At 38.4% G+C, this 26,673-nt stretch overlaps 1 protein-coding gene across 1 annotated transcript in view; it reads left to right on the forward strand.

The window, feature by feature from the left end:
* ADCY8 (adenylate cyclase 8) overlaps positions 1–22,820 on the forward strand; it is a gene marked incomplete at its 3' end in the record, with an annotated part of 127,515 nt that extends 104,695 nt beyond the window's left edge. The window contains exons 13-18 of the mRNA XM_082044676.1: positions 2,254–2,335; positions 7,764–7,922; positions 11,533–11,679; positions 18,619–18,711; positions 20,929–21,043; positions 22,333–22,820. Coding sequence (XP_081900802.1) covers positions 2,254–2,335; positions 7,764–7,922; positions 11,533–11,679; positions 18,619–18,711; positions 20,929–21,043; positions 22,333–22,820 — 1,084 coding nt within the window. The remainder of the gene's footprint in view (positions 1–2,253; positions 2,336–7,763; positions 7,923–11,532; positions 11,680–18,618; positions 18,712–20,928; positions 21,044–22,332) is intronic.
* Between the last annotated feature and the right edge of the window lie 3,853 nt (positions 22,821–26,673).

The following is a 26,673-nucleotide window of genomic DNA, read 5'->3' on the forward strand; positions in this document are numbered from 1 at the left end:
GAGAGCAGTGTAGGGGAAAGGGACCTGGGGGTCCTGGTGGACAACAGGATGACCATGAGCCAGCACTGGGCCCTTGTGGCCAGGAAGGCCAATGGTACCTGGGGTATCTACAAGGGGGGTGGTTAGTAGAATGAGGGAGGTTCTCCTGCCCCTCTACTCTGCCCTGGTGAGACCACATCTGGAATATTGTGTCCAGTTCTGGGCCCCTCAGTTCAAGACGGACAGGGAACTGCTGGAGAGGGTCCAGCATAGGGCAACAAAGATGATTAAGGGAGTGGAGCACCTCCCTTATGAAGAAAGGCTGAGGGAGCTGGGTCTCTTTAGCTTGGAGAAGAGGAGACTGAGGGGTGACCTTATTAATGTTTATAAATATATAAAGGGTGAGTGCCATGAGGATGGAGCCAGGCTCTTCTCAGTGGCAAACAATGATAGGACAAGGGGTAATGGGATCAAGCTGGAACACAAGAGGTTCCACTTAAATTTGAGAAGAAACTTCTTCTCAGTGAGGGTGACAGACACTGGAACAGGCTGCCCAAGGGGGTTGTGGAGTCTCCTTCTCTGGAGACATTCAAAACCCACCTGGACATGTTCCTGTGTGACCTCACCTAGACGTTCCTGCTCCGGCAGGGGGATTGGACTAGATGATCTTTTGAGGTCCCTTCCAATCCCAAACATACTGTAATACTGTGATACATTTGTGGCTACAGTTACATTATCAAAATATGTTAAAAACAAACTATTTCATAACTGAGACCTTATCCAGCATACAAGGGGTCCTTCTGCAATGAAATCTTTGGGAGGTTGTGTTTCAAACAACTTCAAAATAGGAAACATTTGAATTCCAAAATATTTGCAGATGACAAAGATGCTTCCTGCCTGTCTTTTGCTCTCTACTGATGACTCATCTCACAGTGCTATATTTCCTTACAGTAAATTCTTCGTTAAGGTCCACAAAGTCAGTTCTGTTAGCTCTCTTACAAGAAAGTTTCCATTTGGTTTAGTCTCCATCAAGCTCCAATCTTTATCTCTAGTTTCTCTGTCCTCCTGTGACAAATATCACCTGATCTTTTTCCAGAATTACTGCAGTAAATGGATTTGGGGTAGGGACTTTATTCTTAGATCTCAAGGCAGATGGAAGAGTTTCTAAAATTCTCTTCCAATTTCTGCTCCTTGTTTACTTTTTTTCACAGCTTCCAGCTTTAGACACCTCTTAACCATTTCCTCATCTTTCCGCATCTTCTTTCAATAAAATAATTGTCAAGTATCCATGTTACATTTGCATCCAAATTTAGTTCTTTCTCCCTTTTGTTTTACTATAAGATTTGCCCTACCACTCTCCTCCTGGAAAATATGTTTTTTTAAACTCCCTGGTATTACAGAGATACTCACTTTCTTCAGTTTTGTCACCTTTCCACGTAACTTATTCCTTACCCTGTTTGAAACCCACTTTAACTTTTCTGGACCACTTCTCTGGACCCCCTTCACCTTATTTTGTCACACTTTGTTCTTTCTCCACACACAGCATATCAGTGATTTTATACATCAGGTTTCATACACGCAGTACCTTCTTGGCTCATCTTCATTACTTCCCTAATATCTGCAAGAGTTTCCTTTACGTCCCCTGTCATAGGTAGACATTTCTTCTCTGCTCTCCTCTTTGTGGCCCAGTGAAACCAGTCTGAATTACTGTATGCCATTTTTTTGTTTCCTCTTTGATCCTCTTCCTTAACTCACCTGTCATCTTCTCCAAACCTTTCTCACAATATGGGGATGTTTAACTTTCAGCACCTGCCTTGGTGTCCATCTTTTATCTCTAGGCCCATTCATTGGGTTTCTACTTCAACAATCTGGAAGTTTCCCTTTTCCAGCTCCAGCCTCAACATTTCCCATGCAGATCTCACCTCCTGTACTCTGCAGAAGCTGTGGTGTTTATGGTTGTTTACAAAGCTCCCAGGAACAGAGAATGGCTTGACACACAGCTGGCATATCACATTTGAAAGAAAAAGCTCATCACCTTCTGTGTACCTACTGTAGGCTACAATTTAACTATTTAATTAATTTGTCTCCAAACAGTCAGCACTCAAATTACACTCCTGTTCTCTTGAACTAACTATTGCTAAGTTAAAATTTCAAACACAGGGCATTTTTTTAAAGAACAACAAAAAGTACCAAGGTGCACAATGAAATGAAAATTCTGAATAATTACAATACTGACAAATCAATAATTATATTTTACTCTATTTTTTTTTCCAGCACAGACTTCCTGGGTACAAAGGAGGCATCTTTACTACTGATGGCAATGTTCCTTTTAGCCGTATTTTATCATGGTCAACAGGTAATGCAAACATTTACTTTAACCATTCCCTATATCACTTGCAATTGCAGGATGTGACAATAATTACTTTCAAAATACCAACTGCCTTTTTATCCACTTGAGCATATGACCTTTAACAATTTAATAAACCATGTGTAGAATCTGATTAAAGAAAGACCACATCTGACACTGCCTAGCATTCTTAAAGAACATGTGCAATATTATATTCAGCAATATGCAAGTTGTGCTGCATTTTCTAATAGAAATTGAAGGAACAAACTGGACTTTTTTTATCTTGGGTACATATGCAATTTTAGTGACGTCTGACTCCTTCAGTTTATTGAGTATGCATAAAACCAAAGTGAAGAAAGGGAATAACAAACAGCAGATAATAAAACTTCCATGAAATAGCTTTTTAAGTTCATAGATGAAAAACACTATATTTGAGGAAATGAGGAAAATTTGTGGTTAAGCACCAACACTAACTTATTTGGGTCATGGTCCATTTACAAGAATTCTATTATGTGGACCTAGATCATAACCAGGATTTCGGAGTCTCAGAGCTTTAGGACCAATAGCCTTGAGGAGGAACTGAGAAACCAGGTGTTTCACAAATCCACAAACAGTGCACAGAGAGACTGAAGTGTGACAAAATAAGATTCAAAACAACAAATCCATTGTGTAAAAGTCACCTAAAGCAGGGTGTTTTCTCCACCACTTCTGGCAGGCAACCTCTAGGCTGTTGCATGTCATACGTATTGACTTCAGGCAGTTTCAGGCAAACAGGACAACTGCATTAAAGGCAGCAAAAACAACAATTGCTTTTAGATGCTGTCCTGCGTGTTCAACTTCTTTAAAGATTTTCCCTTCAAGTACATTAGGCTGATTAGTATCAGCATTTCTCAACCCTAGTTCTAGTGAGACAGTAAGAAAGGAATGTTGCCGTGATGAACAACACAATATTATACACTTAATTGCACTATTACAGTAACTTTATAAGTTGTGCAGGTACCTACAGGCTCCATTCCTTCCACATGAGAGCAATAAAGAAGGCAAGACCTACATATTCTAGAAATTTTCTTCCTTGTTTTTTTTTGAGGAAATGAGGAATGTGTGAATAAAGTAAATGGGATGAAATCTACTTTGTGCCCAGATTTAAGTTTAATGGAAAACAAGGTACTTTGACATATCTTTATCAAGACATTAAGCTCATTTAGGAAAAACATGCAACAAATAAGAACTGACTATCCCAAATTTGTGATATAAGCCTTACAGTATTCCCAATGATTCTTAACATAGGCAAAAATACAAATCTAAAGGTTGGAAATGGCCTCAAGTGAGAGTACATACTAAGACAGAAACACTAAAGGAATTGACGTAGAGCAAGGATTAGGCAGAATCCAGGCAATGTTCTTCAGAATCACAATTCTGAATCTGTCTTCTACATAAGCCTCATCTGGGATATTGAAGACTATTTTCCAGCTTAGAGGTCTGTTAGCACAACACACTCTTTTTCCATCCTATTTATCTTGCTTGTTCCATAAAACAGGGAAGCTGTACTCAAACTGCCCTTGGAAATGGTCCCTGAGATGTGCTAACTCTTTTATCTTCTCCCAAACGATTCATAGGACCACTATATCAATTTAACAATATCCAACAGCAGTGCCCAGGAATATTTCCTTGTGTTGTTTAATTTCCTATTATAGATTTAACCTGAATGTCTCTGTCAAAATACAAACTGAAAACATATGTACAAATTTTGTCCAGAGAATATTAAAAAATTTGCTTCAGTAGTCTGAACTGATGAAGAGCACTGTAAATCCAATAAAGTTGTCCTCCAGCACAGCTTTGCTTCTCACAAATTACAAAAGTATTCTGTAGTAGAATATCTAACAACTTGCTCCATTTTATTTGGATTTACAAAAAAGATGACTTTTATAAGATCAGACGTATAGACCTTTAATTTCTGAACAACTAACTACTGTTCTTTACCCATTATAATCTGAAGTTAATCACTACTTTTGCACCCAGAATTTCAAGTTAGATTTGACAAAAAGCTGTGTGAGACTGTATAATCAGACTCAGAGCTTTCTTAAAATCTTACTTGTAGTTCAGCCAATGAGGGTCTCTGGTGTCAAGGGTCTTTGGTGTTAAACCCATAATAAAAAGTAGTTGTGTTACTGTTACATGACATCAGGCTAAATGGCTAATTCCCTATTAGAAATTAAATTTCATCTGGAAGCACATCTTTTTAACACAAGTAACATATTATACAGCAGTGTTTCTGCAAACTAAAGCTGACATGAAGCACATGACATAAAACACATGACAGAAGTGTTGTGGGTAATTTTGAGGCTGGACTTATTATTTTTTTAAATATACTCATTTATTCCTTGATCTTTTAAATGATGGAAGCAGAACATTCTGTATAAACATAAACTATCCTTCAAAACCTTATCAAATGGAGAAAGAACTGACATCCCTACACAGCAATTTATCTGCAAAAAACATGACCCCCTGAACCTTCTTCATGCTTGGGAAAAGTGGGAGTAATGAGGAAATGCAAAGAAGGGATTGATCCAGTTGAAAAAGAAAAAGAGAGGAAGAGACATACCTAATTCTGGCATTATGCTTCAGATCTCTTCATTATCCTTTCCATATTCATAGAATCACAGCATCATAGAATCATTACAGCTGGAAGGGACCCTCAGGATCATCGAGTCCAACCATAACCAAACTCTAGCATTAAACCATGTCCCTAAGAACTTCATCTAAATGCCTTTTAAACCCCTCCAGGAATGATGACTCCACCACTTCCCTGGGCAGCCTGTTCCAATGCCCAACAACCATTTCCATGAAGAGTTTTTTCCTAAATTTCTTTTTCCTATTCAGATTTTAGTGAAGGGAAGAAAGGATATTTGCTTATTTTATCTGGAGTTAGACTGGTTTTGGTGGTTGAAAGTGCCCCTTTGGGATGTAAATCCTCTTTTCTTGTTCTTTAAGGAAAAATATTTTGTCCCTCAAATGCTTACCTTGTGTTTTCCTTGCATGTGGCAACTGTCTGCAGAGAGATTGGCTTGTACAGCATTTAGAGGACATAGGTAGCATTAGGCTTTCTGTGTAATACATCTTCCTCATCTTCTTCACTCACTACTGGAAATAAGAGTGTTTGTAGAGCTACATACCAGGGCAAGAACACCTGGACATTTTATGTTGCAGACAGTCATCTTTATTAGCATCACTGTGCCCAAGAACATTTTTTTACACAGTCAAAAATAAACTCAAAACTCAACCCTATAATTTTGTTAGTTTTAACAAATATGGGAACTTAGTAAAGCATCTTCTTAAAACTTTCTATTTTCAAACCTCATATGTAGCACACACTTTTATCTCTGAACTGACAGTGTCATCTCAATTGTCTATTGATGTTGAAAGAAAAATATTTTGTTACTATGTGATTATAAATAACCAGAATGACATTATCTAAAATGTAAAGATTAGCTGCTGTTATTCTGACTTAGGTTTATAGATGTGAATTTTTCCTGTACCGTAGCATAAAAAATCAGCTGTGAAAAACTGTACTGAGGTTTTTTGCAAAGCTATTATTGTAGTACATTAAATATGTGAAACATCAAAGAACTCAGAATCCACCAGCAGCTCCTGCTCCAAGCCAACCTGAAAAATACCTTTAGAACTCCTTGTGAAATTATAGTCAATGTTGCCTTCTCAGTGAGCTGGTAGAGATAAAAGCCAGTTATGATCTGATATGGGCTCTGTCTGCTGGCACAAAAGGGTGAAGGAAAATGAAAAATGTTGAAAAAAAATGATTAAAAATACTTTTTTCTGACAGTTTTTTTGGTGTAGTTAATTTAGGGAATTAATAGCCACAAGACGGAAAATCAAAATATTAGAACTAGAGAAGAGGTTGTCTAGAAAGGTGGCAATAGCACCCACAGGGCAAGTAAATCACTGCTAAATTGCATACAAACTTTGGTAGCTTATGTCAAGCCAGAGTTTCTTTCAGCTTTTAAGAGGAAAGCTCCCTGAAGTACAGTTCAACCTGTAATCCCCCTTGCAAGGTGCTTTGGTTTCTCTTCTGAACCACCACCATTGGCCACTGACGATGAAAAGTGTGAACAAAATGAGTCACTGAACAATGCCTGACCCACTCTTAGTCACTCCCACCCACTGCAGGTTTGCCCTTTATTTCAGCTTGATACATGACTTATACCCCAACCACTTCCTTAATCCCAGCACCTTTTGGTAAAATATTTGATGATAACCAATTGTAAAATTCATTTATTTGCTGGTATAATATGCTTCTCTTCTGCGCCTTTGATTATTATCTCTGGTTAGAGCATCTCAAGGCTCACAAATATATTTGCTCTTTCAGTTTACTACACATAGATATATATTCATCATTTTCAACACAGCTGTATCTTAACAAGTCACCCCTTGTGCAAGCTATAGTATCTGCCTGCCTTAAAAACTGATTAAAGCATTAGTGTAATGCACCAAAAATTCTGGGAGGGTTGGTCTTGTCCACGTGCTGACACACATGCCTCTCAGGCAAACAGCATACTGTTTCAATATGTTCCCCACTTCAGCTTGCAGACATTTGTTGTTTATGTATATATGAATATGTATTTATATGTATATATATATATAAATACACAATATACGTATATATGCATATATAGGCTGTGCAGGAATCTTCCTTTTTTTTTTTTTCCTGTACACATACAGCACTGAAAATCATTTGACTTTGGTTTGTAGCTGAGGGCATCAGGCATGGCCACTGTGCATGTTCTAAATTGTCAATGCAGACTCTGGATCCACATCAGGGACAGCGTATTTGAGGGGGTATCAGATAGCATGTCTTTCACTATGTTTAAAGGACTTAAATGACACATAGCTCATGTCCAGGCAGTAGCAATACCTCATTTTGGTGCCACGAATTTGAAAGTCTTCTTTGGGACTGTGTGGGGCTGTTATATATAGTTTTGCTGAAAGATGTTCATCCTTGAGAAATAAACTACTTGTCTGTGCAAAGTGTTTAGAATGACCCTCACACTATTTTCTTATGAAACCCATTTCATTTGAAAACGCATATGAGGGTAACATATTTATTTCATACTGATACAGATATCTTCCAATACCTTATCTCCTGTTTGACTCTATTATCTAACTAATAAAGAGTTGATTAAAAGGAAAATAATTTTTTGAAATTTTCTAGCCACTAACTAAGGTTCCTATGAGACACCATACACAAGGCAAAGAAATAACCTCTTTTTCTGGCAATGAAATCGAATTACTTCAGAGTCAAAGAGCTTAAGCAGCACTGAAGGCAGTTACATGGCAGGAGCAGCCTGACGAGGATGACAACACAGTCTCTACTCTTACCCTATCAGATTTTATTGTTGCCTTTTTTTTCTTTCTGGCACTACAGCTTGAATACACAGCAAGGCTGGATTTTCTGTGGCGTGTTCAAGCAAAAGAAGAAATCAATGAAATGAAGGAATTAAGAGAACACAATGAAAATATGCTACGGAATATTTTACCCAGTCACGTTGCCCGTCACTTCCTGGAGAAGGATCGGGATAATGAAGTATGTATCAGTTTTATTTCTGATACTTTTTTCTAATTAACAAAATAAAAACAAATCTGCTAGGATATTGTTAGAACTTAATTCTCAATAAGATTCTTTACACAAATACTGCCAATATTTGGCATTTGTTTCACATAAAAAAACATTCATGTTTTAAAGTAAAGCATTCTGCACTTCTGCGACCACACCTGGAACAGTGTTTCCAGGTTCAGGCTCACCAGTAGGAGACACATGGACCTACTGGAGCAAGTCTAGTGGAGGGAAACCAAGATGACCAGGGAATTGGGGCACATGGCATATGAGGAGAGGCTGAGAAAAATGAGATTGTTCCAACTTAAGAGGAAAAGGCTGAAAGAGGATGTTATCATTGTCTTCAACTACCTAACAGGTGTTTATAGAGAAGACAGAGCCAAACTCTCCTCCAATGTGCAAGTGGAAGGACAAGAGGCAACAACACAAGCTGCAGGAAGAAAAATCTCAGTCAAATACAAGGGGAAAAAAAATCCTTGGGAAAACAGTATTGCATCGAGGCTCAGAAACCTTGTGAAATCTCCAGTCTTGGGGATATTCAACCCTCAAATTAACAAAGCCATGAGAAACTTGACCTAATTGGCCCTGCTTTGAGTGGGAACTGTATTAGATGACCTTCAGAGGTCTCTTCCAATCTATGAGCCTTTGAAAATCTAGTATTTTTAAAAAGGATATGTGAATTTAACAGAATGCTTATGCAAACTTAAGGTAGCCTGGTATTGCAGAAGTATTATTACAGCCCCGTCAGTTAGTACAGGAGGAATCTGTGCAATGGGAAGCAACAGACCTGAGCCCCTTGTATCTCCAGACCCAAGAGAACATTTTTACCATTTCATATTACCCCCGATTTGCCCCTTTGGGGCAGTTAACAAAGCATCCATTGCAGAAACATAGTTTGTGGCTATGTTCCTAAAAAGTGTTAGTAATACACGAAGAAAAGCTGGATAATGGCATCTCTGAGTATTCCTAAGACGGAGTTTGAAGAGATGTTGCTGAAGGGATAAAAGAAATTCCAGAATTTGTTTCTGAAAGTAGCAGTAAGACACTCACTCTTTACCTGAAATTAGGCAAATGTATGGTATCATATTACCCGTGAATAAAAGCTATTGTGTGATGAAACTGGAATTTTCTTACTTAATGTTGGAATTATCTTTTAAAATGAAGAGGTCACAAGTGCTGCAAGATTCAGGTACTGCTATATCTATTTATTGGGTAGAAAAAAGGGAATCAAGGCTACCCTTTTCTGATTGTACATTTTGGAAATAGACATAGCTAGAAGAATTAGACTGCAAAATGAGGAATCATTGTGTTCTGAAGATGTGATTTCAAATATCACCTAGGGAAGGACAACATAGTGAGAAGCTACAAGGAAAAGCACTTCAGAAATCAGCTTCTTGAGGAATTTTACACTCTGTGGGTAATAAACTGCCATAAAAACACTGCTCTGCACATAAGAAAATGTATGTGTGAAAGCAACCAGGTTAAAATGCTTCATGGCAAATGGAGCAACCCTGATATCAACCATGAGTGTATTTTGGCATATCCTCATTATGGATTTTCAGGGAATATATGTCCTCTCTTACACATTCATTTACATACACTCACATGCGCAATAATCTTCAAATGCAGACAGATGCCCCATGGATCACTGCTGATGCTCCAGTAATTTGCCACTGAATTGAATTCTACCACCCCTGGTTTTTGTAAGGTAATTTCCAGAGTGACTATACTTGGGGATGATTTATGCGTGAGCTGGCCAGCTGTAACATCTACCAGATTTCAGTACAATCAATCCTGCCGTTCATGTCTGGCCATTAAGTTAATTTCTCTGCTCTCAAAAAATGAATTCTCAAATGTGTACTGTAAGCATTTTCTCATAGATGTATTATTTCTGTCTTGATGCTTCTTACCAAAAATAGAGCAGCTGAAGGCTCAGCCAGTTGTTTTCTGTCCTCATGATCTGGGGAAAGTGTATGCCTGAGTGTATATATGCTTCTCCTAGCACATATTGTCTAGTCCTCCATAAGCATCCATGAACTAACACGTGTATTACGTTTTCTATACCTATGAAAGAGAATAAGTGTGTCCTTAGAGTATGGCTTCCATGACCCTGCAGATGTTCTTCAGTGAAAGAAAGTGTAAAGTCAGGAAGGGAGTCAGTCATGGTTTTTTTCTCAATCAAAGCTTTGCAGTATCCTTGGAAACCAGCAGAATTTTTCCACTTTTACTATAGGCCACATTGTTAAAGAGTCTAGATAAGAAGCAACATTAGCAGCAGAGTAAATTACAGGGCAGGAGTTCAGGATGCTTTCTAGGGAGAAGCAGGATGAAGGAAGAAGAGGAACCTGAGGTGTTCACAGTAGGTATACAGCGTCTAGCAGCAAGTCCTTTTACCATGAGAGCAAAGCACTAAAATTTCCTAAAGCACACTGACAAGAACATTGAGAAGCAACTACTCCAGGTCAGAATGTCACAAGAGAAGTCACAGAAATTAAAGTATCTGCCATTGGGTAGAACCACAGAGGCTAAAGCTAGAAACAATTAAACAAAAGAGAGTGCATGTGGTTTTGATACATTAGTCACTAGAAAAGCACACTAGGAGTTGTTGGGGACTATGTCCCAGGCTCTTCTAAAGTTGAAGTTAGTTTTATTACTAAAAATTTATTTGCATTCAGAGAAGAACTGACTGCATTTTCACATATGTAGTGACAAGACCCCATCCATAAATGAATCTGTCATTCAGTACCAGAGTGAATTATATGAATAACACAAGTAGAAGCTTATCCCAGGACAGACTTTATCCTATTAGCCTCCTGCATCCAATTCTTTATAAGCTGCTTTCTGCCCAGTAACTGCTCACTTATCACCCTCACTTATGTTTCTCCCTCCTTCCAAACCCTAAGAGCAGAAACTTTCCCAGCACCAGGAAACCAAATGGCTCCATAATCCCCTTAGGAGAACCGCAGTTTACCATAGAGTAAGAGCAGGGGCTCTCTGAAAACCTGTGAATAAAAAACACTTGTAAAGACCTGCAGTACTGTGAAGTATAAGTTATCCATTTGAAAATGTGCTGAGGGGACTTCTTACGAAGATGTCATATTAGATGCTTTATACGGCCCCATCTGATCCCTGTTAATCAACAAATTTATAAAAATATTGTCAACTGCAAACATTTGCAACACAGACTTAAACAATAATTAAAAATAAATGTTAGGTTCCTTTTACTTGCCTAACAGTGTTTGATCCTCTGGTATTCATAGTTGCAAATGAATCCTTCATTTCTTTAAGTGGTTTCCCATATAAATCAGAATGAAAAATTCTATTTTAGGTTTGCTGGTGTAGACCCTGACCTCAGAAGCACAAAACGCAGGCTTTCAAGGAAAGGGCAAACCCTGCATATAATCCGTGATAAAAATGTGAGAGCTGCCAGCTTTCTCCTGTTGAATTTGGCTAACACTTAATATACTAAGGCTAACCTCATACGCATGAAAAAAAATAAGAAACCTATTTTAATTGCAGCTGATTATGTTCTCATCCCTATATTACCACTTCAACACATTTTTCTTCTCTGTTCTTTTAGGAATTATACTCTCAGTCCTATGATGCTGTTGGTGTGATGTTTGCTTCTATTCCTGGATTTGCTGACTTCTATTCCCAGACCGAGATGAATAAACAAGGAGTAGAATGTCTGCGCTTGCTAAATGAAATCATTGCAGACTTCGATGAGGTAATACCAGCTACTAGAGAAAATATGATAGCGCTTCAACAATGAGTTACCAAATACCAAGTATATCATCCTAAATTATCAAATTTATAACTATTCTGCTTCCAATATTTTTTTTACTTCAATTACTATTACAATTGTCTATTTTAAATTTTGTACTTGGTCTTGCCAAACTTTAGTCTGAATGATGTAGTGAGACAGAGACTGAAATTAATAGTTACTTGAGTATAAACACACATTAAAAAAACAACAGCAAAATCAACAACAAAAACAAAAACAAAACAAAACAAAAACAACAAACAAAAAACCAAACCAGCAAACAAAAGAAACCCTGCAATCTGCACCAGTGTATCTAGAAGTAGACCATGCCTTAATTTTGTAGAAGAAAGAAGGGTGAAGGTATTTGCAACAGTCCTGGAAAGCAGTGGTCTAAATGCAAAAAGATAAAGAGACTGTTTCAAAGACATTATTCAAATGGACTCAATTAACATTAAAGGTAAAATAGAATCAAGTTGAATGGGAAGCACGCAGCTTAGAATCAAAAGTTGGATAGAGAATGAAAGGTGTTGACATATTAACTGAGGAGATTGTCTGGTCAAATACATCATACAGAGGTAAATGAAGTAAGTTTGGTTATTGTACTGAGGAATGCAGAGGTGAAGGGAAATGCAAAAAAAGAAAAAAATAGGATATAAAAAGGAAAAAGAACAAATTTAGGTATCCTGTCCAGTTAATTTCAGAAAGGGAGATGAGGAAGAACTAAAATAAACAGGAAAAGCCAGATCCCCAATGTAGGTATTGCCACGTGGAAGAGGAAGTCAGGAACAAAGTCCATGGTTGGTATTGCAGAGTCTGCCAACCAGTTAGTAAGGAAGCTTAGACAGATGTTATCATGTCCTGCAGTGAGTCCAAGATAAATTAAGAAAAGGGACGAAGCACAGATCATCAAAGAGCTTTGAAAAAAAATTTAGAACTAGGAAGGGTGAAAAAATAAGGCCAAAATTATCTCGTGTGAGGAATTTTAATATCTACACTGCAAGCAGTTTTCAGGACTCTGTAGCCCTCCTGAGATCCCCAAGTGGTAGAAGCAGAATCTGACCCACCTCTGTACTTAACAGTGAGATTGGGTCTGTGTGCCAGGCTGGAATGGTCCAGATAAAAAAAGGGAGAAGAAAGTCAGAGATGGTAGCGGTATCATAGGTCTGTGACTCTGTTTAATGGAGAAGATATTGAAAGAGAAAGTAGGAAAAAGACATTATTTTCAGAATTCTGCTGAGTAAGAAAAGATTAGTAAAGTAAGAAAGTAAGAAAGTAAGAAAGATAAGTAAAGTAAGAAAAGATTAATCTCGACACCAGGGGAGAGGGCACATGGATAGTGAGAAATCTTTGGGAAAATATAAAATATCCTACCCAAGGAACTCATGCTCTGTTTATCCCAAGGAATTTTTCTATTGTAGTAGAGTATTGACTGGAGAAGTGGTGAGTGTTTTGTCAGCAGAAGATTAATACGCAGTTCAAGAGAAACGAAAGAATTACTTTGTTCCCTCAAAAGGAGCTGGATCTGGATCTCGCATCCCACATGAGCTGTGTTGCCATGGAACAATTGTCTAGAACAGAGAAGGGAAAAACTCCACTTAGATTTGAAAAAAAGAGAACATCTTTTACCACTTTGGGTCTCAACTCAAAAAGCATTGTCAGCATGCAAAAGCTTTTTTAGAGAAGACAAGAAGGCAAACTTACTCTTTGTATCTGGACTAGAATTCTGTCTGTAGATTAAGCATACAGAAAATGTCTGAGGTTTTTTTTGTTTTGTTTAAAAAAAATAAATCAAGCATCTGCAGAGTTCAGACCTCTCCAGGGTTTAAAATAGAGCTGAATGAAGATTTTAGAATTGCTGTCTTTCTTTTTTTTTTTTTTTTAATTTATTAAATCCTACCTTAGTCCTACTTTAAAATTCTATCAGCCTTTGAGGATCTAGCCTAGAGTTTTTGTTTTGGTCTGGGTTTTTTGTTTTGAAGAGAAAGTAACTCCAGGGGCTTCGGAGGAAGGTACTAGAGGAAAACATGAAAGTGGAAGGCATGTAACTGAGAAAAAGAGATTAGAAAAAAGAAAAATACGTTATTTTTTTCATTCCATCCTAAGCAGCAAGTGCCGAAGGCCTCTCACAAGTTCTGAAGAATTTATTTTCAATTTGCTTCTCTCATAAAAGCTATGTCATCTTAATTTCATAAGTGGAAAACAAAGACACAAAGGAGTAATTGATTTTCCTCCTTTTCTTTTTTTTCTTTTTTTTTCTTTTTTTTTTTAAACAAAGATATCTGTACCCATATCAGAACGTAAATATGAACCTAGATAAGGATCTTAATTTCATCTGTCATCCTTCCTTATCCTGGACCTCTGCATGGGGAATGTTTACAGAGTGGAAGCTCATAGAAACTGGACCAGGGTTAAGTTTACCAAACTCTGAGAGACAATGAAACTGGGAATTTATCCATATAATTGATCGGATAAGAAAATTACTAATGGAAAATAGAATTCACAGGTGATGCATCCCTGTGCATGTTAGTAGAAGAAAAAACTACTCTCTTATGAGAAGAGCTCTGTCACCTTCTAAGCTCCTTCATTGTTTTTTCTGTAGGTATAAATACCTGCATTTTTCTCTGAGATCTTACACAGCTGTCAGCACAGTTCTCGATTAATAGTTCTGTTTTTCTTTCCAGATCTAATTAAAATTATTATAGTTCATACTTAATGCAAAGCCTATTGCTATGAATTAATTTAAGACATTTTGTCATGCGTGTTCATATAATCTTCACAACAGAATTCCATTGCTGCCATGGCAATTACTGAAGACAAGGTTTTCATCAAAATGCTAACCCAATATTATATTCAGGGCCCTAACACCTGCTCTGTAATTAATAAAGGACATAATTAGGGACTGTATTACGTCCCAGACATGTTTAGTTGAAAAATAGATATGTTCCTGGTACGGGCAGTAAATGAAATTATGTGATCCCCTGCTGACTGCTAACCTACTTCCAGCATGGTCATGCCATTAGTTTATTCTGTCTGAGCAGTCTGAAAGGTGATAGGCCAGACAGAACAACTGAAGTCAGTAATCTTACCCATGGAAAAGGAATCAGAAGTCATTTCAGATATGGTGTTTCAGGGCCAATGATGTTTCCATGTAAATGAAACAACATAATGTCACTATTCCTTGTTTTTCATGACGTTCCTTGCCAAGATTGTCTGCTGTCTCGTTACAGCTCTGGAAGTCAAATGCAGATGTACAGCTTTAGAGCACAGCAGATCCGTTGGCCATGGGAAAACTTTACTCCTCAGGATCATGGGAACACCTCTGTAGAGATACCCAAGTGTAGAACTCTTAGCACAGGAGTGTGAGACATCACTACCTCGTGCCATCTGAGATATCCCCGGATATTTGAGACACCCACATGGGATTGTCAGGTCCCATACTACACCATCAAAAACTCATGCTCTTCTGGAGCAAGCCATTGGAGATCTTTCAGGGAAGCATGCTCTAGATGACAAGAGACATCTGTGTTTAGAGAACTGAACTGAGTTCCTGATCTTGAATCAGATTCTATACTTTGAGTCCCTTCCTTTCCTTACATAGATAATAGTAGTAGGAATGTTGTGTCCATAGAGCCAGGAAGATGTTTCCGAAGGAAAGCAGTGGTAAAGATACAAATCAGTCTGATTTGGAAAATGTGATCTGCCCATGACAAGAATATCTGGATTATTTCTTTCTTCTTTCTAGAGGAGTTTCCTTGTTACTACAAAACAAAGTTTACAATCCGGATGTTATTTTGGTTTGCAGTTAGTGGATTTATGTTAGAGAGTCAAAGGCAGTCAATTAAAAAGTAGTGAATGATGGAACAGAACCTGTCAACAACTGCACAGGGCAGGAGCCTGCAGAGGATGCAGGTTGTGACTGGTTCTTTCTTAGGGAGCCAGGGGAACCTTGTCCAAAAGCCCATCTTGGGGAGTAGGTGATTGACTTTTCTCAAAACACTGCCTTTGCTCAGGGTTCTTTTTCCATGATGGCTCACAAATCTCTCAATTTCCAAATTATCCAGGCTTCCTGACAACTGAGGCAGAATGAGAGGTGTTGGTTGCCAGACTGAGAAAAGAAGATATAGATAGATATAGCTATAGATATAGCTATAGATGCATATATATACATATATTTAGCATCATTATAAAATACAGTTCTGTATAATTTCTTATTTTGTACTCAAGCACAGTGGTGCTGACATGACAGTTCATACATCAAAAAAAAAACATGAACATTGAAAAAACTATTTTCATAATTACGCATTTTTATATTAGTGTAGTCTTAAGACACATACAGGGTTAAACTCCCATTCTTAGAGATGCCGCACCAAAAATAATATTGGAACATTTCTCTTGAAGATTATGAGTCTTGAAGGATTTTTTTTTTTCTGGATTGTAATATTGTTTCTAGCCTTTTTAATCTACCATTTATGTATCATAGTGATATTACAGTTGGGATTTGTGCTTTAATAAGAGCTTTCTTGTCCATGGGCTCTTTTTTCCTGCTGTTTTCTTTATCCTGCAGTGATTTACACAGTGTTTATGACAACAGATTTAATATATGGTGTTGCCACAAGCAGAGGTTTTTGGCAGAAAACAGGATCCTGCTTTCAGACTTTGCTGATTACTTTGCAATTGTGTTCCATGTCCTGGAACATTCTCTTTTGTACTACTTTGTACATGTTTCATTGCATGTGTATATCCCAGGGTCTCACCTCCATATGACCTGTACATGAATGGTGACATCATGCCATTAGTTGCTTCTCAGATACCAACCACATTCAAGTGTTTGAAAATGTTCCCTGAATTATCTTGGTAAATTAGTAAGCGTGTTTAAAATGTCATAAAAAATAGCAGCTGATTTAGGACTGAGTTGGAATATCTTTCCCCAATATCAAAATCCATCATCCTGTCATACTGTGAAGAAAGTAGTTGGTAAATAAAACATTATTTGAAGAAGGAAAGGATCTATCTATCAGACAGGATAAAGCTGGAAAAAACAGATTTGGAAACAATAATGAATGAGAAGAAAAAGATAACATGAGATTATTTCTTCTAAATTGCCTCACAGCCAGCAGGTTCTTTCTTTCTTAAAAAGAGTAATTTCAGATATTTATCGCATATTTTAAATTACTGTGCTGTTTGCTGTTGCTTCCAGCAACCATCTGGAAATGAAAATATAGCCTGTTTTTAACCACAAGCATTTTCTCCCCTTGCCCACACACCTGGTGCTCTCAAACTGCTCACAAAAGCCGAGCCACAAGAAATTATCTTTTTCTTTAAGAGAGCAGTTGGAAGAGCTGCCCTTGTAGGAGGGAAATGCAGATAATGGGCTTTTCTGGCAGTTTGAAGAAAAATGAGAAGCAGGTCAAGATTTTGGACTTTCCTGACTTGGAAGGGAGCCATTAACCATATGGCTTTGTGTTCCCTGTGCACGATGCTGTGCAGCCTCCCATTAGAGACAGATGGTGCAATATCTGCACACGAACAGCAAAGCTTCCAAGACCCCAGCGCTCCGGCTGACGTACGCTGTGGTTAGTTCAATGGCGGGGGATATTTCATGTTATGCTTTTGGTATGTTTCTCTCTTTGAATGAAATAATCCCTTTAGTTTTTAATTGACAGGAAACTCAAACCCACAAAATGGAAAAAGAATGCCTGGCAGTGTATAAAAGAAGGGGGAAATGCTTCATTAAATTTTTGCTTGACCACAGCAAGAATTTTTTTCGTTCAAATCCCAACTAAGTTGAGGCTTTAGAAATGAAAGTTTGAAATTCCTTGTGTCTATGAACTGCTTTTTTGTTTGTTTGTTTTCTCCCAGGACTGCCTAACCATATTGATACCTAAATTTATTAGATACCACACTGAAGTATCATGAAGTTTACTGGGGTATTTCAGTATTAACATCAGCAAGACACATTTTTAAAGCCTGTGATGGGGTGATTTGTGCTCATAGCCCACATAAAACTATTGTTATTGATAGAGTTCACAACCTGAAATTTGCTTAGGCTTCTCAAAGAATATAAAGCTTTGGCTTCTATTTCATGGAAAGTCCAAAATTAAACTGTGAATATGGACTTAGAATAAGGACCACACTGTCATTCCCACTCCACTAGTGCATTAGTCACTAGACTAAATTTATTCTTCTTCTTGCAGATTCTCAGTCTGACAAATTCTTGATTCTTACTTAGCACCTATAGCTACCCCAAATAGATATGAGAGTTTACCACTTCCCATTGGTTCCTTGTATTTTTTGTAGAAGGGGACAATACATAACAAAAGTGCAGACCGAATGACCCAATGGACACACCAGTGTTAGGTCTGACAGTAGTAGATGAAATCACAGAGTACAAGAGAACTTAAACTCTCACAGAAGTTCTTTGGAGTCACCTGTCTCCATCCATTGACTGTGTAAGATGGTTAAAGTGGGCATTGCAAGTGAACTGGATTCCCTTTCACACTGGTTTCATCATCTGAATTGTTGCTGTATCAGCACTTGATTTGTAAACTGAGCTCCTCCAAAAGAGATTTAGGAACACTTTTAAGTGATCACGTTTACTTATATTTGTCCATAGATACATAGAGAGCCTGTCTTCACTAATTTTCAGTGACTATACCTCAGAAAACAGAGGACTCATCTGAATTTGAGTTATGCTGGAATATCCGTGTGTTATATTATCCATTATGTGATTTACCAAACAGTACAATTTAGCTTGAATGCATTCTATGAGTAGATAATTTTGTTCAGTATGTCTCAGAATCCAACTGGAGGATACTATGAGTATAATGACTCATTTTGATATCTGTAGAAGCATTTTGCATTAAGAATTACAGAAGTAACAGCATTTTTTGACATATGTATTAGTTGCTAGGTGAAGAGAGATTTCAAGATATTGAAAAAATTAAAACGATTGGCAGCACATACATGGCCGTGTCAGGATTATCACCTGAAAAACAGGTAAGACAATAGTTTTCCTTAAGAAACAAAGCTTTTGGCGTGTTCCACTGTTCATATTAGACAACATTAGTGTTATCTTTCTGTTATTTGTAGAGCTGCCTTTGCTAAATAAAATAGACATTTGGGGCTTCTGTCAGACAACAGTTGCACTTCTTGATGAATTGAAATGTCATCTTGTGCTCAGAACAAGAACCATATGGATTCCTTCCTCAAATTCAGGCTTAGAAAAAGAATCTCCTTTCAGTCACACTCATGTGAATCTAGAGCAGGTCTATCTCTATCTTTGGACGGAAGTTAAAGTTACCACTGTAACTCAGACCAGAATCTGGCTGACAGCCTCCAAAAATCTATGAAGAGAGAGGATCTATTAACTGACAGAATACATATGGAAGTGTAAGGTTGTCTTTAAACATTTTTGTAATGATGTAGCTGTATATCTACAGGCAGCCTGATAAACTATACATCAAAAAGAAAGCAGACTCATCGGTTCAACTGAAGAACATCACAAAGCATGAAATCTGCACTCTGCCCTCATCACAGAGATGTAAACCAAGCTGGGGGAAAAATCAGCCACAGAGGACACATGCACAGTCACTGCCATAAACCTCAAATAAGTCAGATGAGAGAAATCCATTCATAATTACACCCAAGGATATGCCTGAAGTGGGTCTCCTCTGTCTTGCTTGGCAGTCGGTTCCTCTCCCCAAGGAAGAGCACCACAAAAAAGGATTCAACCACAAAGCGGGAATCAGATCTGCCCACATAGATTGCAACTGCCAGAAAAGCAGAAGCCAGATTAATGTGAGCTTTATAAATTAGAAAATTTCCATTGTTTGTTTAGAATACATTATAAAATATGTGGAGTATAACTAGCTGAGCATCTCCCACCTACAGAGTAACAAGTGATGCTGACAGCTAGAAATCCACAAAACTAGGCATGCATGAGATTTTGTTTGTTCCAACTCAAAATGCTTCTGTACAGAGATGAGCTAAGAAAGACTGAACAACAAGGAGGTAGCTGGTTACACAGCTCCTAACTGCTTCTTTTGGCTCCTGATGTGAGTAAAAATTCAAAGGGAGAAAATCTTTACTGCATTTCCAAGACTGATTATTTTTTCTTGAACTATAATAGCCTAATGGAATTGTTATGGATGTTTTAAATATACTGATCTCCATACATACATGTCTATCACCTTGTCAGTATCTAAGAGGTGAGGGCTGCCAAGGGAGGTTGGCACGCTGTGAAATGATTGAGGCTGAGGACAAGGACTGAGCACAGCGTGAACAGAATGGAGTAATGCCAGAGAGATGTTTATATTCCAGATTAAAAACTATGGATGACAAAAATTGCAAAAGACTGGACTGCATGGCCCAGGGAGAGCCTCGGAATGCTTCATTCCTATGGACTGGATATTTGTTTGATAAAAGCATTACCTAGTTTCAGAATAGATAAGATGATACCACACCATTATCGCACATTACCACAACTGTTCCTTACTCCACTGTCCACTCAGAGAAACAATTAGGGAGTTCCCTGTCCTCGAGAGTCTCTGCCCCACCATCTGCCCTGCTGGTGTTCTGGGAAGACCAAAACCCACTCCTGGTCCCCATCTGTATATGGATTTCCCTACAGGAATGGGAACCCAGGGGAAGGAGCAGGGAGTGACTTGACTGCTCTAAGAAGAGGTGATTGATCAGCTACAGAATAGCCTTTTCTCTCACACATAACCATTCCCAGGTTGGCTGGCTTGCCCTGTTGTTCCTGTCAGTGTTCCATCCCTGACAGCACTGGAATTGGTACTTTTCCTGCGTGACAGTTTCAGCAAAGGAGAGTTATGTCTTTCACTTCTTCCGCTCATCCCTGGTTCTCACCAGTTTTTGTCTCTTGCACCCAAGCTAACTCAATCCTCTCTATACTTTCTTGCTCAGGCTTAGATAGGTTTCACATGCCTTATTAATTCCCATGTTTACCTGTCAAACTATCGACAGGAAATTACTTTCTCTGGTCCTTCATGCTAAGTTCTCTATATCCAGGTATACAAGTATAATGTAAATGGGAAGCATTACCATTAATAATGCCCTACTTCTCTTGGTTCAGTATGTTGAGACTGTTCTTATGATGTCTAAATTAAGATACTTGACACTTGGTAGGGATGGGTGGGAGCTGGGCAAATTGCAAAATCTTTCTAACATATTGGTTTATAACTTAATCCTCAGCAATGTGAAGACAAATGGGGGCATTTGTGTGCTCTGGCTGACTTCTCCATAGCTCTGAATGAAAGCATACAGGAGATCAACAAACATTCATTCAACAACTTTGAACTCCGTATTGGTAAGCAGAATTCAAACATGAGAATTAAAATGTGGTTTTGTCTGCAAGGATCCGGCTCTGTAAGTGTACCCCAGGAGCATTGCAATGACCTGTGCAATTTCAAATACTTCACATACTGAAGCTCCTCTTTTCAAATTGACTTAATCCTAGACAAAGTTAGAAATAAGAATTGCTCTGTTTGCAGATCATAGGCCCTGGTTTGGGGACTGCAGAATTTCTAAGGTTTAGTTTCTACTAAACCCTTAGAGTAATACTTTGGTTTTGCACAAGAACTGAATGCCAGTTCTGACCTGACCTGTCCCAGTGGCAGCAGCTCTGAATTGCTGTGATGGAGAACCTGTTATCCTGGATGGGAAATCCTGGATGGGCAGTAAGAAGGGACATGAAAAGGTGGCCTGAATATATGCAGCATGGTAGGAGCAAATCTCACAGCTTCTCATGCTGACTGGATCACTGGCCAAAACCAAAAAGCCAACCAGAAGAAATGTGTTCTTTATGTACTACCCTGCCATAAAAAAAAGCTGAAGTATATTTGTCAGCCACAGCATGAAGGGTCGCAGCATCACTGTCTGTGATCTGGGCTTCCTAACAGTTTTAAACAGAATACTCTCAGTTCCCAAGATTTCTTGGGCAAAATGCATCCAGTCTTAGTAGGTATGGATCACTGGCAAAGATTTCATAGAGCATGAATGCAACGGCATTTGGAAGCCACTTCTCTTACCAATTTTAAAAAAATATTCTTTAAAAAAATGTAAAAAACTAAGATACTTTTCCCAAATATGTGCCTTTCACTATCACTAAACATATTATTAAATCACTGATGTAGGAAAAAAAAAGCCTCCTCTTTATTATTGCTTGTCTTTAGTTTATGCAATAATCTTACAAGATATAGACTTTCAATAACTTCCCAGAATACTCTAATATTTTCACTTCATGAAACATGGGAATGTAAATTATTGATTTAAATTATTGATTGTATAGCACTAAGAAGGTTGTCTTCCATAACTATAGACACAGAAAGATCCTTCAGAGAGATGTTTCCTGCTACATAAGAATCAGTTTGCAGGAGCATTGGCAATAGTGTGCTGAATACAGATGATACATAAGTACTGTGATTCCACTGTGATGAATGTCCTGACCTTTTTTTCTTACTTTCTTTATATATACGTCTCTTCCTTAAGCTCAGTGATAGGCGTATCTGAACCAGGTTTCACCTGCTTCTTGAGTGCAAATATGGTTTTCAGCCATTCTTTCTAACTGGCTACCTCTTCTCAATTTTTTTTTAATAGGGATTAGCCATGGCTCTGTTGTAGCAGGAGTTATCGGTGCTAAGAAACCCCAATATGATATCTGGGGCAAAACAGTTAATTTAGCAAGTCGAATGGACAGCACAGGTGTTAGTGGGAGAATACAAGTGCCTGAAGAAACGTATCTGATCCTGAAGGACCGGGGATTTGCCTTCGACTACCGAGGAGAGATTTATGTCAAAGGTATCAGTGAACAGGAAGGAAAAATCAAAACGTATTTTCTTCTAGGAAGAGTTCAACCAAATCCTTTAATCTTACAACCAAGAAAACTGACTGGACAGTATTCATTAGCAGCTGTTGTACTAGGACTTGTACAGTCTCTTAACAGGCAAAAACAGAAGCAAATCCTTAATGAGAACAATAATTCTGGAATCATAAAAGGACATTACAACCGGAGGACTTTGCTCACTCCCGGTGGATCTGAGGCAGCAGTCCAGGCAGAGGGGGCTGACAAAACTGAATTGCCATAATCAGCATTTTGTTTGTGTTCTTTTTTTTGTATTTCTTTTATATATAAAAATAAATATACAAATAAAAAGGATTTAATTTTTTTTAGAACGAGTGTGATTATTTATTGGTGTGATGTTTCTATGAGATTTTAATTCCTACATTTTAACTAATGGTGCCCCCATCTCTCCCCTCAGCTGTGATTAACTTCTGGAAGTCCAGACATAGTAGCCTTAAGCCACCACTCTGTTGTTCCAGTTACCTGTAGAAAGGGGCAAGAATAAACCCCTGACTGAAGAGATTTAGAACACAAATTTATATAGGGAGTTAATCACAGGGAAAGGAGGCAATACCATCCACACTTTTGGGGTGAAAGAAAAGGCATAAGGAGATTGAGTATGTCCTTCTCACCTTCGGTTGCCTTCAAGCAGTTATATGCACCTAAGCTAGTTGCCTGGTGTCCATAACAGCCAGGGAAAAGCTAGTCGATGAAGCAAAAAGATTTTAAGATGTATCTATCTGGGAGATAGATGAGGTTGATTTTACCCTAAACCCACTGATTCCATTGAGTCCACTGGCTGTGGGCTGTTAAAATAGCCTCAGGCCTTTTCACAAATGGGTGACTGCACTGTAGACAGATAAATTAATCCACCTGATCTCTTGCACTCATGACAGGAGGTCAAAGCTCTCCTGTAGGCACTATATCTTATCTGTCAGTCCCATTTGGAGGGCTCAAATGCACTATGGTATCTTGACTGGCACAAAACACCTATGAATGGATGGCAGAATTAGACCTTGAATGATGTGTCTGGAGTCCACAGCTGAGTCAAATTCTCCAGAGCTTAACTCTTAACCCCATCACCAGGTCTGTGTTTTTACCAAAACAAGGGTTCTCTGAGGCTGTAAAATGAGTATGTGCTGAAGTACAGTATCACAGTATCACAGCTCACCGCTAAACTCCTGCTCAGCTGCCTCAAGAGGGAGAGAGGCCAAGACTGAGGACACCCCAAATCGTGTGCCAGCACAGAGACTGGGATCCTACAATGGCACATGTCAGTGCTACGAGCTCTGCATCAGAAGAAGGATAAAATTTGGGGGGATGGCTAATTATGTTCCCCTTGGAAACAGTAAATATATTACACCAGTTTGTATATGCATTGGTGCCATGATTCACACTGAGCTGTGAAGTGTACAAATGAGCCTCTCATCAAGTCTGTACGCTCAAAGGAGCTGCTGTTTGTCTCAGTAAATATTATCTTTAAAATAAATCACAGGTGGAAGAAGCAAAACCTGTAATCACAAAGCAATCCCCAGACGAGATCCCACACAAGAAATACAGTGCAACATTTGGATTCTTTGTAAATATGGGCCTTGCTTTTTATAGGCTGTTACCCAGTTGTTAATGAAAACTGAGATTTCTTGGGAGCATCACCATTGGACCAGGCACAAAAGATGGCCAGTTATGGCTAGGAGGTATTGATCCCTACATTTTATGAAACACCATTGTTTACTAACAAAAGAGGCACCAAAACATGAAAATGTTGAATTGTAATAAGACAAAAATAATGTTTTTTGTTGTAATATAGCCTGGTGAATGAGTATGTGGGGCAAAATTTAAGCAGTTGAGTGCTGTCTTCAGAAATAGAAAATAATAAAAATTACCAAATAATTTTCAGACAAAACTGTATCACTGAAAGATGGGACCGCGTACAGATAGCATAGCAGTCTGAAAAGTCACACCTAGTAATGAAGCTACTGGTAACTGAGCTCTCATTCCAAATTGATTACTCCTTTGAACACCCACAAATATTATTTTTATGCCACATAGGGAAAGCTGAAGCCCTTAGCTTGCCCAGGCCAGCACTGACACTGTAGGAGATGAAGACAAGGAAGGTCTAGCATCCGAAGCAGTTAAATTAATTTCACATTTACAGTGGTATTTGAGGCACTAAAGAAGGAAGTTTTGACTGGTTTAAACAGCTCATTAACAGCTGTCCTCTCCTTCACAGCTTATTTCATTGCTGGATTGGTTCATTTCTCCTGGTTCCCAGAACATTTAATTCCTGCTAAATACATATCCTAGCTGAACTGGTTTTCTAATTCTCACCACTGCTGCCAGCCTCTGTAATGACAACTAGCAGTGAGTGGAAGGTGTTAACTGGATAACAGGGTTGGAGACTGGAGCTGTGAGGTCAACTTCACTGCTCCTTAGCAGGGCCACAAATCTGCTCCTTATCATAGACACAGATGGTTTTCTGTGTTATCCCTCTCAAAATCTCCATTAGCATAACTCTGTTCCCAAGTAAAATTGTCTGCTAATGAAACCTGAGTCTGTGTTGGCCAGATAGTGTTTGCTAAATCAACTCATTGACATGAATAATTCTTTAGTGAGGAATTTCACCTGTGACTGCCTCAGGTAAATCACTGCTTGGGACTATTTGTCTGCACTATATGGTTATTTATCATCCCAGCAATTACACTGCTTGTTCCTTTTCCAAGTGTGGTGACCTCAAAGGTTCAGCAATGTTATTTCTCATTGTAGTATCTGTTTTCAGTGGAGCTGCAGCTATTATTTATGCTCTCAGTCTTCTAGTTTTACTCTATGACCTTATGGTACCATTAGAGTATTCACCTTTCCCTCACAACTCTATCTTCAGGGTTTCTTGTTCATACAGGATAATACTGCTCATACAAGAAGAACCTATAAAGCCAAAACATATCCTGAATATCCTTTGAAACATGCATGCTGGGGATAACAAAGGCAAATTGCCTTGATTTTGTAACTCTTTGGCCAAATCAGCTGGCCAATATTGAAAGCTTTCCCAGATTTTCCCCACTAAGAGGAGAAAGCATTGACAAAATCTGACTATACTCTTTGATGTCACTTTATTCATTTCTACAAATGCTTACTGCAAACACAAACAGAAGCCAGCTGTTTGGTCAGAAATTTGTACCTTGGTCCCCCTAACAAGCTCTGTGCCATAAGCTCTGCTGCCTTAAATATTTTCTAAAGAAATGGGCTGAAATCTGCAGCTTTCTTCACTGAAAAGCAACATGGAACCAACTACATCAAGGGCAGTTTATGCCAGCTTTGAAGTATTCATCCTTAATCATTAAAGCAGATGGAATATTGACTATCTGGACCAAAAATCATTATTCTGCAGTGCTCCAAGCGTATATTTTCAACCATCACTCCTATATTCTGGCAAAGATCATATCTGTGGCAAGAGTGCTTGTTTGCATGACAGTGAAAATGTTTTAGTGTTGATTAATTTATGCCATTCACTAATTTCAGTAATATCTCTTCAGAAAGTCGCAGTTAGGAACTGATAACAGTCAAGGTATCTACTCTTATCTCACATTAAGACCCAAGACAGAAGAGAGTTTACTGAGAACAGTGTGGTAGGTATGATATCATTTAGAAATGTAGTAGCCTAGCACTCAGGAGAAAAATATCATTCACTGTCTCCAGCCTTAATTCATTCCTGATTACTTCACAGTTGTTTGCACATTTTGAAAAGTGCAGGAAAAAATAAATCTCATCCAATCCTTTTCTCATTAGCAGAACTTAGGCTGCCTTTCCTAAGTGCAATGAGAGCCAAGGAGTTTGTGCAAATAACCAGCCCAGGAAAGGTGACTGGTAGCCACATGTCCCATCATTGCTCCCTGTCACACTGCACCATGGGGAGCAGAGCCCAGGTCCAGAGCTGATGTGACAACATGCAGTGAAATGATCAGAGGAGCAGGAAATAACCACATTAACCAGCGTCAGCGGTACATGGTAAGCGTTATAATTGCACGGTCAACTTATTAACCTGCCCATCAATCTTTTCCTGTTGCTCAGTGGCAGTGACACAATTAAACATTTGTGGTTTC

This window comes from Streptopelia decaocto (assembly GCF_964273445.1).
Source record: "Streptopelia decaocto genome assembly, chromosome: 2".
In the NCBI taxonomy this organism is placed as follows: domain Eukaryota; kingdom Metazoa; phylum Chordata; class Aves; order Columbiformes; family Columbidae; genus Streptopelia; species Streptopelia decaocto.